The 13,167-nt window shown below is 39.1% G+C and overlaps 1 protein-coding gene across 11 annotated transcripts in view; it reads left to right on the forward strand.

The window, feature by feature from the left end:
- The window catches only part of ptprub (protein tyrosine phosphatase receptor type Ub), a 231,398-nt gene that overhangs the window by 200,322 nt on the left and 17,909 nt on the right, over window positions 1-13,167 (forward strand). For 7 of the 11 annotated variants that reach the window (XM_037980238.1, XM_037980240.1, XM_037980239.1 and 4 more), the window contains 3 exons: window positions 5,632-5,704; window positions 5,814-5,890; window positions 11,918-11,935. In XM_037980238.1, the coding sequence (XP_037836166.1) occupies window positions 5,632-5,704; window positions 5,814-5,890; window positions 11,918-11,935 (168 nt within the window). The remainder of the gene's footprint in view (window positions 1-5,631; window positions 5,705-5,813; window positions 5,891-11,917; window positions 11,936-13,167) is intronic. The other 4 variants (XM_037980235.1, XM_037980237.1, XM_017433250.3 and 1 more) reach the window with 1 other exon arrangement.

Genomic DNA, 13,167 nt, shown 5'->3' on the forward strand with positions numbered 1-13,167 from the left:
AGATTTTGATGGATGTCGATATTAGTTACATAAGTTTTATGTCTTGATTACAACCATGCAGTGTTGTTTTTTTATTCACCTTCACCTTTTTTGAAGTAGAAGGAGAGATATATACATATGTATCCCCAATATATTGGCGCACTGCTTCCTAAAAAAGACCACATTAATCATGCTTGATCCTGTACAGGTCTCTGAACATTCATACACTCTCCTCAACCACCCAGTGAAATTAATTACCAAGGCCAAAAAGACATCTGAATGACACTGCTGCCGTTCAGATGAATAGATGGTCCTCATTTGAGCCTAGAGGAGACCTTTGTTGTGACAGGGAGCCTGATGAGGTTAAACGCCTCTGCCTCTGCCTCTGTCTGCCGCTAACAGATTGCAGCGACGAGACGGAGGGACAGTCTGGGAAGGCTGAAGAATGATGAAAAGGCGCAGAGAGGGGAGTGTGGCGAAAGTAAAGCTCTCGGCTCACTTTTCCCCCTTAATCCATTAAAAGCTAGTCTCTCTTTCTCAGTAGCAATGTTAGTCTTTAATTCTCTTTGTAGTACGTGGTGCAATGTATGTGCAATAGAAGCGTCAACAAAGATTAGAACATTTTGTCCTGTAGAAATACACGTATTGGTACAAAGACTCACGTTGTCCCCAATTGAGCGCATTTGATATCCCCAATTGGTGATAGGAATTTAGAACATGTAGTCATGTAGGAATAATGTTTGAGACAAATGACTTCTCATACATTTCAGCCGCGAGACGTTGGAAGATTAAAGTCTGTTGTAATGATGGATCCAACAGAAAGGGATGCTGTAAGGATCCACAGTGTGATCAATAGTGTCTTTTATGATGAGGGGTCAGATTTAGAGACTGTCAGAAACTGATGAAAAAGGTATGAGGTGTCTGTGGGTGAGGTAATGTCTGATCGTCTTGCTGAACTTCTTTAAATCATAAATATCGGTTCATCGAGTGTAATGTGAATGGAGTTTTTTTCAAAAATATGCAGTTTTTTTTTACATCTGGCTTCAGAACTATAAAGGGCAGAAAAGTCTCATGTGGATAAACGCCATGATAAGCTCAGTAAGAGTGACATGAAACTCAGGAAATGTAAGTGAATGAGTTTTTTTCACGTAATCCATTTTTACCCAGATTAATTTATGCCTTTTATTTTTTTATGGCTTCTGTGTAAAACTGGTCACAGCACTGATTCTCATTATTTTTCTTTGAACATTACTAACTTAGTCCAGAATTTGTGATAATTAAAAAAAACAAATCTACATTACCAATATTTGTAAAATTGCAACTTGCTCACAAAAATGTGAATATTTTTTCTTATTTCTAATAAATTATGAACTTTTTTCATAGATTATGGGCATGAATGTAGCCAAGCAAAGATTTGAATAAACAGACAACACTTTGTAGCAGTGGTGTCATCAAATGGGAGCCGAGGGGGGGCAATGGCAAACCCTATAAAATTGCTGTCCCAGCCACTCGTCCCCCTTGGCCATACCGTCTTATATGCATATTATTTTTTATGAGTATTAATTTAACAGTAGAGAACTTCCAACAAGTGGGAGAGTGACTGTGCTGTTCTCAATTAGGAATATCAAGTGTAAAATTAAATTAAAATAAAATAATAAAGCAGGCCTACATCAGAGGGGAATTCTCTGACTCTTGAATTGCCCTATTTTATTTTATTTTAATGGCATATATATGACAACAGCAAAGTAAAACGCAAAAGCACCTTTTAGAGAGTTTTTTAAAGGGGTGGCCAGATGGGTGCCACAATGTTCACCAAAACTAAAAACCAGAACAGAATTTCAACAGTTTTACTTTGCTGTTGTCATATATATGCCATTAAAATAAAATAAAATAGGGCAATTCAAGAGTCAGAGAATTCCCGTCTGATGTAGGCCTGCTTTATTATTTTATTTTAATTTAATTTTACACTTGATATTCCTAATTGAGAACAGCACAGTCACTCTCCCACTTGTTAAGTCTTCTGTACTGTTAAATTAATAAATACTCATAAAAAATAATATGCATATAAGACGGTATGGCCAAGGGGGACGAGTGGCTGGGACAGCAATTTTATAGGGTTTGCCATTGCCCCCCCTCGGCCCCCATTTGATGACACCACTGCTACAAAGTGTTGTCTGTTTATTCAAATCTTTGCTTAGCTACATTCATGTCCAGAATCTATAAAAAAAAGTTCTGCTGAGCCCTGTGTCGGGCCAAGTGAGCTCTTTGGGACACATAAAAGTAATCAGACTTTGAATGCACAATAGATAAATTTGTCCTGTTTTTTCCTCTAAGAGATGTTAGCAGGAGAATAAAAAAAAGAAACTCATTGCAGTATCCATTGAACCACTTGTAAAATCTAAACGGCATAAGCCAAATGGGATATCGATTAATTATAATACCCAGGTCAGTGTTGTCCTGAAATGTGCAGCCAACTCCACACTCACTGTCTATTTCAACCTTTTTGTTAGGCCCCCTTTTTTCTTTTTTCTTTCTGCACTTTTTGAGTTTATTCATTGATCGATCCATAAGTGCAGACAGATTTCCTTTATTCTGCCGGAGTCTGTAGCTGTATAATTTGGGTAACACAATGAACAGTCCCAGAACTCTGAATACCTCTCCCGAGTGAAACAATTGCAGCTGCAAGTTGAGTTCACACCCCAGGGAAAAGTCCATCTCTGTCACCCCCAGCCTATGGCATTCGTGAAAAAGAGAAAACATCTTTTGTCTCAGGTACATGGTGTCCCCCTCTGGAACTCTGCTTGTAGACTCATTAAATGGTCCCTTTTGGACAAAACACACTCCAGTCTAAAAAAATCAATACACACCTCTTTGTTTGAGGTTTTTTTTTCCTTTCCCCTCCCTGTCTGCGCTAGGAGTATGTGTTTTGATGGATTGTCTCTCGCTATTATAAAGGAAAATGATGAGGGCTATTATATTACACCCCCCCCGCAGGCATAAGTTTTTATTTCCCCGAGGAATACCTGCTTTCTGTAAAAACATTGATCAGGAATTTACTGTGGGCTGTAAAGAGGATCGCATGTGTGGCAGCTGCTGTCATATTCCCACTGCAGAAACTTACGAGGGAATAACAACGGAGTTTCACGGGAGAGCTGCCATTACATCACTCCGAGAGGGGTGAGGCTTGGAAGACGGATGGACTCGTTCAAACACTAATTCACAGTTGCGCGTTGCAGCAGAAGCCACAGAGTTACCGAGTCCATTTAAACTAAAAACAACGTCTGATGCAACGTTTTCCGTTGCCGCTGTCGGGATCATTTATTCTGCTTTTGCCTCCGGAATATTCTGCTTGATTCTCCAGGAGTGGAAGGGTCTTCAAGGACCGAAAGTTCACTCAGAAGCTGTGATGTTAGCGGAACATTAAGATGGTTAAATAAAAAAGAAAAGGTGATTAATTCAGTCACTAATTTGACTCATTTTGTGTGTGATCTTCCAAATCAACCCACCTCACTGATTTCCTGCGCTCAGTGTTTAATGAGCCTTTCCCCAGCGTCCCCCGCTCTTACTTCCAACGAGCCGCCTCTCTCTGTCTGTTTCTCTACCTGCTTTTCCCCCTCACTGCTTCTCTCCTCCCTCTTGAGAACTGAGCACAGGAGAGGTGGGAGAGACGCAAACCAGAGCTCCGACAACTTGTGTCAGAAGATGTACGGTAGGGAAGAGAAATAAGCGGGAAGAGGTGGACAGGGAAGGAAGCAATGAAGAGCCATGAAGGGGAGGAGGATTGGGGGGGTGATGAGAATTAGGGATTCAGAAAGAGAGCGCCACAGAGCGACGGTATGAAAGAGGAGGAAAAAGTGAGGAGGAGGATGTAATCCCAGGCAGGATTTGACTGGTTCTTGGCTGTCTGTGGAGGGAACTGCTTTGTAATCTCCTGCTCCCCCTTCAAACTTGGGCAGAATTTTTGCAAAATTCATCTACGGGGGTAGATAGCCTCAGAAAGTAGACCCGTACGGATGTACTGTAGGCTGATTGCTGGTTTGATTCGGTCCAGAGTCGCTTTATGGCCCCTCCTGAGAAGACATCTAAGCGTGCTGAACAAACTGCACGCAGATTGGCAGACTTTCTTTTTTTTTTTTAATTTAATTTTGTTTTACTGTCACACCTACTCACTGAGCAGGAGGCACAATTTCAACATTAAGTCTACATGTCTCCACTTTTTTTAACACCTAAAACGAATATAACCCAAGCTATTTTATCTACTCAAACCACCAAAAATACCTGAGACACACAACCAGAGTCTGGAACTGGGGATTTAACATTGATTAACGGTTGATTCGTGGTCTGAACAGCTTTTGTTTCCACATTATTTAATTATTGACGCTGTAACATGTCAGGAAAAAAAATATTAATTAATTTGTTCAGTGCTGAGGTAAAAAAAAAGAGATTATAGTGGTTAATATGAACATTTTGTATCACTGGTTGACAACATTTAAAACAATAGTTCCGATTGTTTGAAGTGGGGCTTTGTGTAAAGATTCTGAACAGGTAATATCTTACCTGTTGTAGATAGCTCTTTAAACAATCTCAGTTGGAAGAGACGGTTTAATTCTCAGCAGATTGACGAGCTGATGGCTAGTCTTAGCGGGGCCAAGACCAAAGCAGATTGCTGCTCTCTTGAAACAACACCAGCTCACTTCACTTCTACTTCAGAAAATCTGAACTGACCCTTTAATGTGTCATTAAAGACGCAATCATTACCGGCTGTTCGCTAACAAAACACCCCTGGGACATTTAGAAAAGATGAAGGTAAATTTGTTTTTAGAAAAACATAAAAAAAGAGCAAAAATATTTAAAAAAAAATCGTCTGATTGTCTGACCTGATCAGTTTATCGTTGGACTAGTACTTTGTGGTTTGTTTCAGGTTTGTTCAGCTGCATGTAATATCTGTCTTCTAGTCAATCTCATCTAACTGTAGATGTGAATTTGAGGTTAAAATTGTGTTTTTAGAAAACTCCTCCACTTTCACTTTTAGACGAAATAAAGCTTGATTTGAGTCCGTATGTTTGTGGATATTTCAGATGTTTAAATGTCTTTTCAACCCCCCCGAAATGCTCAGTGGACTATTTTTGTCTGTTTTACTTTGTTAGGCACTTTGGGTTACGTTCGTGTTTGGAAAATAAAGCTGAGTTGAAGTTGAGTTTTAATCAACCTTCTGGGTCAATCAGAATCAGCTTCACCACTTGGAGCGTTTTTATGCAAACTGCTGTGTGGATGCTAAATTAGAAGTTCTTTGATTAGAGACAACACCTGATTTGGCTAAAAAAAAAACCAGAAAAACCCAGCAAAAACAGAGAGGATGTGCTGTGAAAATCAGAGAGCTTAGAAGCAAGAACTACATTATACTGTATAGTGTTTTCTTTAAATCCCCTTTTTTCATGCTTAAAGCACCAAAAATCTCTACAGAATGCTGTAGCTCCTGATTTATTCATGTAAAACCCTACTGATGGCGCTTACAAATGCTACCACGGAACACAAGTCTCTTTTTTTCAAGCAAAACAAATGTGCTGAAACTGTGATTTTTGTTGATTTAGGATATTAAGACCGTCCACACACAGAGACTGTGTTGAAATCTGTCTCTTTACATCTCTGCAGAGCTTCTTTGATGGCTGGGACTGCACCAAAAAGAAGGACAAAACCAAAGGGAGGCACGACACCTTGCTGGGATGTAAGCAGTCCTGAAAATTTGAAGCCATGAAGAAAAACAGTGAAAATGACATGATGGTTTGGTTTTTTTTCCTCACTTTTTTTTTGGTTTTCGTTTTTCTCCATCTCAGATGACCGCCACAGGGTGAAGCTCCACCCTCTGCTGGGCGATCCGAACTCGGACTACATTAACGCTAACTACATTGATGTAAGTCTAATCCTGTTTTCCTGCCTCCGATTTGTAGGAAATGCAAATCTGCCGAGTCTCGAGCTCTCACAGCCCGCAAAAGCCACAGTCCATCTCTCTCTCTCTCTCTCTTTCATTCCTCTCTAAGTCTGCTGCCCCACTTTCACCTGAAGCTTTCATCCAATCACACACCTCTCCCCACAAGTGTTTTGCCAGATGCCATCGCTGTTGGGTGCTGCACCAGATCCCTGACCCTGAATACCTCTGCTATCATTTTTATTAAAATAGACAGGAATAAATGCATTTAATGCCTATAGAGGAGATGAGCCTTCCTGTAAGACGCTACAGTGCAAATCCGCCTAAATTAAATAGACATCGCTGCTGTTATTCAATCTCTTAAAAAAATAAAATAAAATAATAACAACAACCCTGTCACACGTCCAGCGCCATGATAACATCGCTCATGCGAAACACATGTACTGTACGTGTTGCTAATATGTCATTCATGCGTGTTTTCATTCATAAAGGTTTCCGACGAAAGCTTTTAATCAAGTAAAAAAAAAAAAAGACAATAAAACAAATTTACGCCTTGAAATCGACACCTGTAGTTTATTTCTCCTGTCACAGGCCTTTGTTGTTACTATTTATTTGAGTTCTGTCAAGGGAAGCCTAAAGATCTGATGCGACTTCTTTATCTCGCCAGATTTATTCTGCACGCTTCTCACGGGGAATACTGTAAAGTAAATATGACACTCTGCGAGATGTCGAGGCGGGCTGTTGTACTCCCACTTCTGCCTGCAAGTTGATAAGACGCTGGAAGATCTCATCTCTGTCAAAAAGATTATGCGGCGTGTATTTGAAAAATAGATGATATTGTTTTTCCTCATTTACAGAAAATTGCCCGCTACACGTTTGATTCGGTTTTCCGTCGATCTGTCCTTTTGGCCAAATTGTATCATGGAAATGCTTGACACGGCAGAGTGTATTTCCTCTCTTTAGTTCTTTGTAGAGAGCAGCCGGTGGTGGTGGGGTTTTCAGAGAGGTCAGTACAATGAGAGGGCATTAAAGACCTCGCTGCTGTTAGGCTGTTAGTTATTGTGAGGGTCTCTATTAGTGTTTAGGGCACAGAGGTGCAGGCATTAGAGGGAAAACACCACTCAGCAGCCACTACTGTCGGTGTCAGTGCTGACGACCCTGACCCAACACGCTGAAATACCCGAAACCACTCAGGTTCAGCAGAACATATTATAGACAACTTGGTATTATTTCATCAGAGGCTAAATAAAAAAAATGTTCCCCTCTTTTCAGACAGGGAGGAGAAGCTCTGCTACCGATTGCCTAATTATTCTCTTTGTTGTAACGTGTTTTCTTTTCAGTTCGTTTTGCACATTGAGAGCAGTTTAGTGCTTTGTATTTGTTGCTGCTTTGTGTTTTGTCTGCATCGGTGTGGTGTTTGTGGCAGCTGTAGACTGGACGCACAACTCAGAACATGTACACATATGGGCACACATGACTCACATGGCATTAATCAGCTTTAGGGAATGCAAAAATCTTAAGTCGTTTTTTGGTGTTGTATGTTTTCCTTCTAAGCAGCCAGATTTTCTTGTAATCCCAATAGTTCTTCAGGCTTTCTGAGGGTCTTTTGGCTACATTCTTAGTCCCATACCTGACAATTTTCAGATATTTTTTTTTTCTTTGTTTGGTTGTTAAGCCACTTAATTCTATAAATTATCCAGCCACAAGGCTCCTAAACTCAAGGGATGAGCCAGAGTTGTGTTGACTCATAACAGACAACTTAGCAAAGAACCTGTTACCACTTTGTTCCCAGCAGCCCGCTCCGAAGTTCCCGTTTCTTTAGTCTAAGCTAAGAAAAATACCAAAGTAATAAAGTTTAACAGACATAAACTAGTATTTTAGCACCAACAGGAAGATTCCTATAAACCATCAGCTGGAAATCGGGAGTAGATGACCGTCTGAAGGATGATGTACCTCTCAGGTCCTGAGTCAGGTCTTTGTGGATTTTATCCATGACTTTCAGATACCATTTATCAGCTAGAGATAGTTCTTTTGTTTTCTACCCATTTAGTTTTTATTTTTAGTACTAACTGCACAGTATGCTGCCATGATCAAATTACAGGAACTGGACCGTAAGTTAAGAAAAAAAAGCAAACTTTTAAAGACCTTCAGAAAGTCTGGAAAACTATCAAGCAAGACCACTTTGAAAGATTGCTGGAAAGTTTGCCTTCTTAGAAGCAAAGTATAAAAAATTACAGGCAATTTAACATCTTTCCACAGTTCTGTGTGTGAAAAAAAAAAAAATCTAGTCATAAGTTAGACACCGACTGGTTTACTGTACCCAAGTTTGTGCCGCTCCGTTCATGATTAGCAACTATTTTTGATTCCTGGTTAAAATATTCTCCATTTATAAGTAATGAAGCACTCTGATACTGCTGGTCTGTCTCAGAATCACACCCAAACACTCCTACTTATGTAAATTAATTGAGATTTTCAGTGGTCAGCTATTAATAGATTAAGAAAAAAAATCAATCTTTCATTCCAATTTAATTACAAATTTAAAACATTGTGAAAGAATAACTGTGGAAAGTCCTTGTTCTCTCATACATCTATTTACTGAAAAACCTTTCAAGCAGATATTAAAAAAAAAAAAAAGAAAGAAACTCAGAGAAATCTTTTTATTGCCCAGTAGGGAGCTGTGCAGAGCCTGTCTTTAGTCAGTGTCAGCCAGAGCACAGATGTATAAGAGAAGTTTACGGATGCTGAGGAGAAAAATAAAGGGGGCCCACACGCTGGAATAAAAATTGCCTGCCTGGTACATTGACCAAAAAAGTTGTGTTGATATATGGTTTGATTCTGTGTGCACCATCCATCGCATGTGTTTCCAGTTTTCTGAGCTCTCGCCGCTCATACGCTGTGACAATGTGACAAAAATTACTTGAGAGCTTTTACAAACCTGAAACCTTTCATAAAAATACGTAATAAAAGGAGTGGAGATCAGCCATTTTAGCAGCTTGAAGGGTCGTATCAGGAATACTTCAGGGTTTTCTTTAGTTGTATTTGTTGTGCTTTTTAAGTAGGAAATACAATTTGTCAATAATTTTATTTGTTAGACATGCAAAGAAAATGTTATAGATATCTGTTTTTAAGGGAATCAAAAGTAACAAACGGATTTCACTATTAAAAATGTTACTTAAACTGTTATTTCCTAAAATGACCAATTTAGTTCTTGATTTACCGACTTCACAGAAGCCACAAAGCTGTTAGAAGGAAGGGAAAATGTTGGGGTTGAGATTTTCCAATTATCAATTAGAGAATCCAACCTCCATTTCAATTTCCTTTTGATTTTTGCCTTCTTGAAATAATGAAGTTTCAATTTTCCACTTCTTAATCACATGAGGCATAAAGCAGCTTGTAATCACCAAGATAAATTGTCACCAAGGCTGCTGGTGCTGTTGTATCCAGCTGTCTTCATGCAATAAGACCAGGAGTTTTAAAATGAAAAACATCCTCAAGTGTGGGGTACTCATTTCTTTTTTTTTTCCTCTCAATTCAAGCATTAATTTCCCTGGTATTTAGTGAGCTGAAAAACAGCATAATTACACTAATTGTCCAAAAATGCCAGGAACTGCCGCAGCTATCAGGCTCAGATTGTTACTTCAAAAATTTGGCAACATCATGAATACAATGCCTATAAAAAGGATTTGTTTACTTCCATTTCCAAGCCAATGGCTCCCAGTTTTCTTAGCATTGCTGGTTGAGGTATACTTATTAGGGAGTATTCCTAATAAACCAAATAAAACAAAGATACCAACATCCTAAACAATTAAAATGTTTTTCTATCTTTTTTTGATCAGTTTATAACCATTACGTTCATGTCTTTCAACAAGTGTGGTAAAAAATATGCTATAGATATTAATTTTAAATTGAACTTCTCTAGATCATTTTAAGACCCCTCAATCAGTATCTGGACCCCCCTGAGAGGTCCTAGACCCCAATTTTAGGAACCACTGGTGTACGTTGTCTCATTTTAAAGACAAATAGGCATCAAGCCAGTCCAACTCCTATCTAACCATTGATGTATTTATTTTTATTTATTTATATTTGTGGGTCAAATGACATGTCAGTGGTTATAAACCTTGCAGCAAACTTTGTTGTACACCAGTTTTTGTTGCTTGTTATGGATTACATTATACCAAATGTAATACAAATAATAAGTCAATAAAAATAACAAGTTAAATTAGACATTATAATGGTTGCAAAAAAGTATTTTAAACAAAGTAAAAATAACAAGTTTGTGTATTTCTTTACTTGTGCAGCTTGAAACCCTTTTTCTGCAGCGTGTTATAAATTTTTCAGTCATGCCAGAACATTGCACCCTCTATGTCATAAAAAGAATTAGAATACTCCTTCCTTTTGGAGTGCAAAGCATAGAGGTGTAAAAGAAAAAAAGATTTCCAATATATCTGAGAACAGAAAGACAGAGAAAAGAGATTGAATAAAGTCAAAATAACTTGACAAGAATGAGTTTCAGTCAATAAAATCACCGCCACATTCTTCCCAGCGAGTTTTTCTGTTCTTGAAACAAACATTTTATTAATGTTTTGAAGTGGTTCATTGACGTCTGGTTTCTAGACCAAAATAAGCTTTAGCTTCAACTTGTCGATGTCCCTTAGAAGTAGTTTGTGAAACTTGCATGAAGTAGCACGCAAAGCTTCATTAACAACGTTTGATTATAAATATTAAGCCCCGTTGGTTTGTTTGGGCCTCTTTCACCACTGTATGACGACCTTCTGCAGGCTGTGAGGGCCTTGGTGAAGTCTTTAGGAACATATGAAGAACACAGAGGGCTCCCTGTTATTCATGATGGAGCATGATTGGTCCACTTTGGTTTTGAGCATTTACAAAACCCACCACAGCAAGGTTGTGGTGGTTTATCGTTGTGGGTGGAGCAGGGGAACAGTGACAACGTAGTAACGAAATGGGTCCCATTCGCACCACGCGCCTGGGTCATCGAGAGTTTGAAGCAGGACTAGCCGTGCTGGCCTCATGCCTATGTGGTGATCGTGACAAGATCATGGAAAAAGCCTAGTGCAGGCATGAAGCCGTGGCAGTAGCATCATGCTAGCGTGGCACTCATCAACCAACCTGACGTGGTCCGTAGGTCGTGGAGAGCGTAGCCCTACAAAAAGCTCCATTTTTTTTATACTTTAACTCTGGTATGCTTTTCCAGTCTTCCATATGTAGCGCTGCTCTCACTAATGTTTACACTTTCAACAACTCTGCTGTAGCCACTTACTTCCCACAAGATCTCACAGCAGGACTTCTTCACTTACAGTATAGTAGCAATCTGAGCCTGGCAACAACAAATGAAGGCATTTTTGCTCCCACATGATTTCCTTACGTTGTTACATCGCAGCTAATACTGCTCACTGCATGGATTCTGGCTAAAAATGAGACTGCAAAGATTGCTGTGTGCACTCCTAATTTATACAGGAATGCATAAACAAAATACAGCTTTTAAAGCAAATCCTAATTTGAGATTAAGTAGGAGAAGGTGCCCAATTTAAAAAAAAAAAAAAAAAAAGACGCATCGCTTTTGTTCTCCCTTTTCAAATACCTGTCATGGCAGTGTCAGAGTAGCGTCATTTATTGCTTAAATATGGATTTGCAGTTTTGTTTAACTAGGAAATTGTCATCAAGGTATAACATCAATTGTTCTTGGGGATTCTAGATAGAGGCGTAGCTACAAGCAAAAACAGACTCATGTAATATTTTCATGACAATTACAAAGTTAGTAAAACATCAAATGAAATGGGTTCAAAGACGGGGAAGGATATATAAACCATACAAACTAGCTTCTACACATTTTAATACTAGGTAAAAACAACATATTCTGCTGTTGTTACACAAACATCTGTATACACACAGGCCTCCCACCTGTCTGTAACTCCTAAAGCTTCTTTCATTAACTAGCCTATATGTCTTCTTTTTCTACTCCCCATCCCACTTCCTCGACCTCGGACCCTGTAGATTCGGATTAACAGGGAAGTAAGTACTTCACTGCTCATTCTTCTGCCTGCCATCGCTTTATTTTTGCTCTTTCCCCTCTTCTCTTTCCACTGTCCTCTATCCACAAGTGTCCCAAGATCAGAGCGTTTCAGGTGCACGTTTGACCAAAAAGCAAGAGCAACAAATTAAGAAGCCCTCAGTTGATGGAATTTAAATGAACACAAGGAGATGTCTCCTCTCTGGACAGAGACGGTCTTGTTGTTTTTGTTAGCTTTTTTTTTTTTTTTTTGTAAGCGCCCAAGAATCGGGAAGTTTAGTTGCTATGGCAACTGTCTGAAGAAGATGATAGAGTTTGGCCAGGGCCTGAGGAATTGTGGATAGCAGGCCTCACAGCAATGGTCATCCATCTCCATTTCAAACTTGTCCCTGTTTCTTTCTGACCGGATGCAGTTCAGTTCGGCAGTTCATTAGCAACATGGGCAGACTCGGCATATCAGAAAGATGCAAAAAGACAAACGCTGTTATCTACAATACATGGAGAGCTGTTGGGCTATGGGAGTTTATTCAGATCGTTTCGACCTGCTCTCTTCACTCCGCAGCCATTATAGTCATATAATTACAGCATCAATTATCCTCCAAGCTGCTCCTTTTAACCAACGCTGAACCCCGGCAAAAGTGAGCTTTTCAGGGTGACATCTTCAAAGAATCACAAAGGTTAACTAGGCGTTTTTTTGTTTTTTTTTATTAGCACTTTCTTTGAACAATTTGCTCATCCTAAAAGTGTTTGTAATTGAAAGTCCCTCGTGTGATTTTTGTTGTGTTTGTTCGCCTCGAGGCTGTAGAGGTGACATGTCTTTGTTCATTCATATTCACCCCATATATTCTGTGTGAAAACATCTATCATCTATATCAAAAGCTGCCGCGTCTTTTGATATAATGGTTTTCAGACTACTTCGCTCCTCATAATTAATTTTGCTCTTGAAGGCAGTTTATGTTCATATCAGACATTTATATAAAAACTGTGTAGGAAGGAAGTCTTACATATAAATGCAGTTTGGGTTTGTTAATTTATCATTTCAGCTATAGCGCACATTGAACCTTCAGTGGAAATTGATTTGTTATTTTATGAGATAGTGCTTTGAGAGAGATGTTTCTGTAGATTAGACAGTTGAAATTAAAAAGTTTGAGCTTTCAGTTTCCAGTGTGAGCTTTTAGTTGTCATATCTTTATTAAATTGCCTCGGGGATTCAGGCATTGTTCGCTCAGCTTCC

Source organism: Kryptolebias marmoratus, linkage group LG16 (assembly GCF_001649575.2).
Source record: "Kryptolebias marmoratus isolate JLee-2015 linkage group LG16, ASM164957v2, whole genome shotgun sequence".
Lineage (NCBI taxonomy): Eukaryota > Metazoa > Chordata > Actinopteri > Cyprinodontiformes > Rivulidae > Kryptolebias > Kryptolebias marmoratus.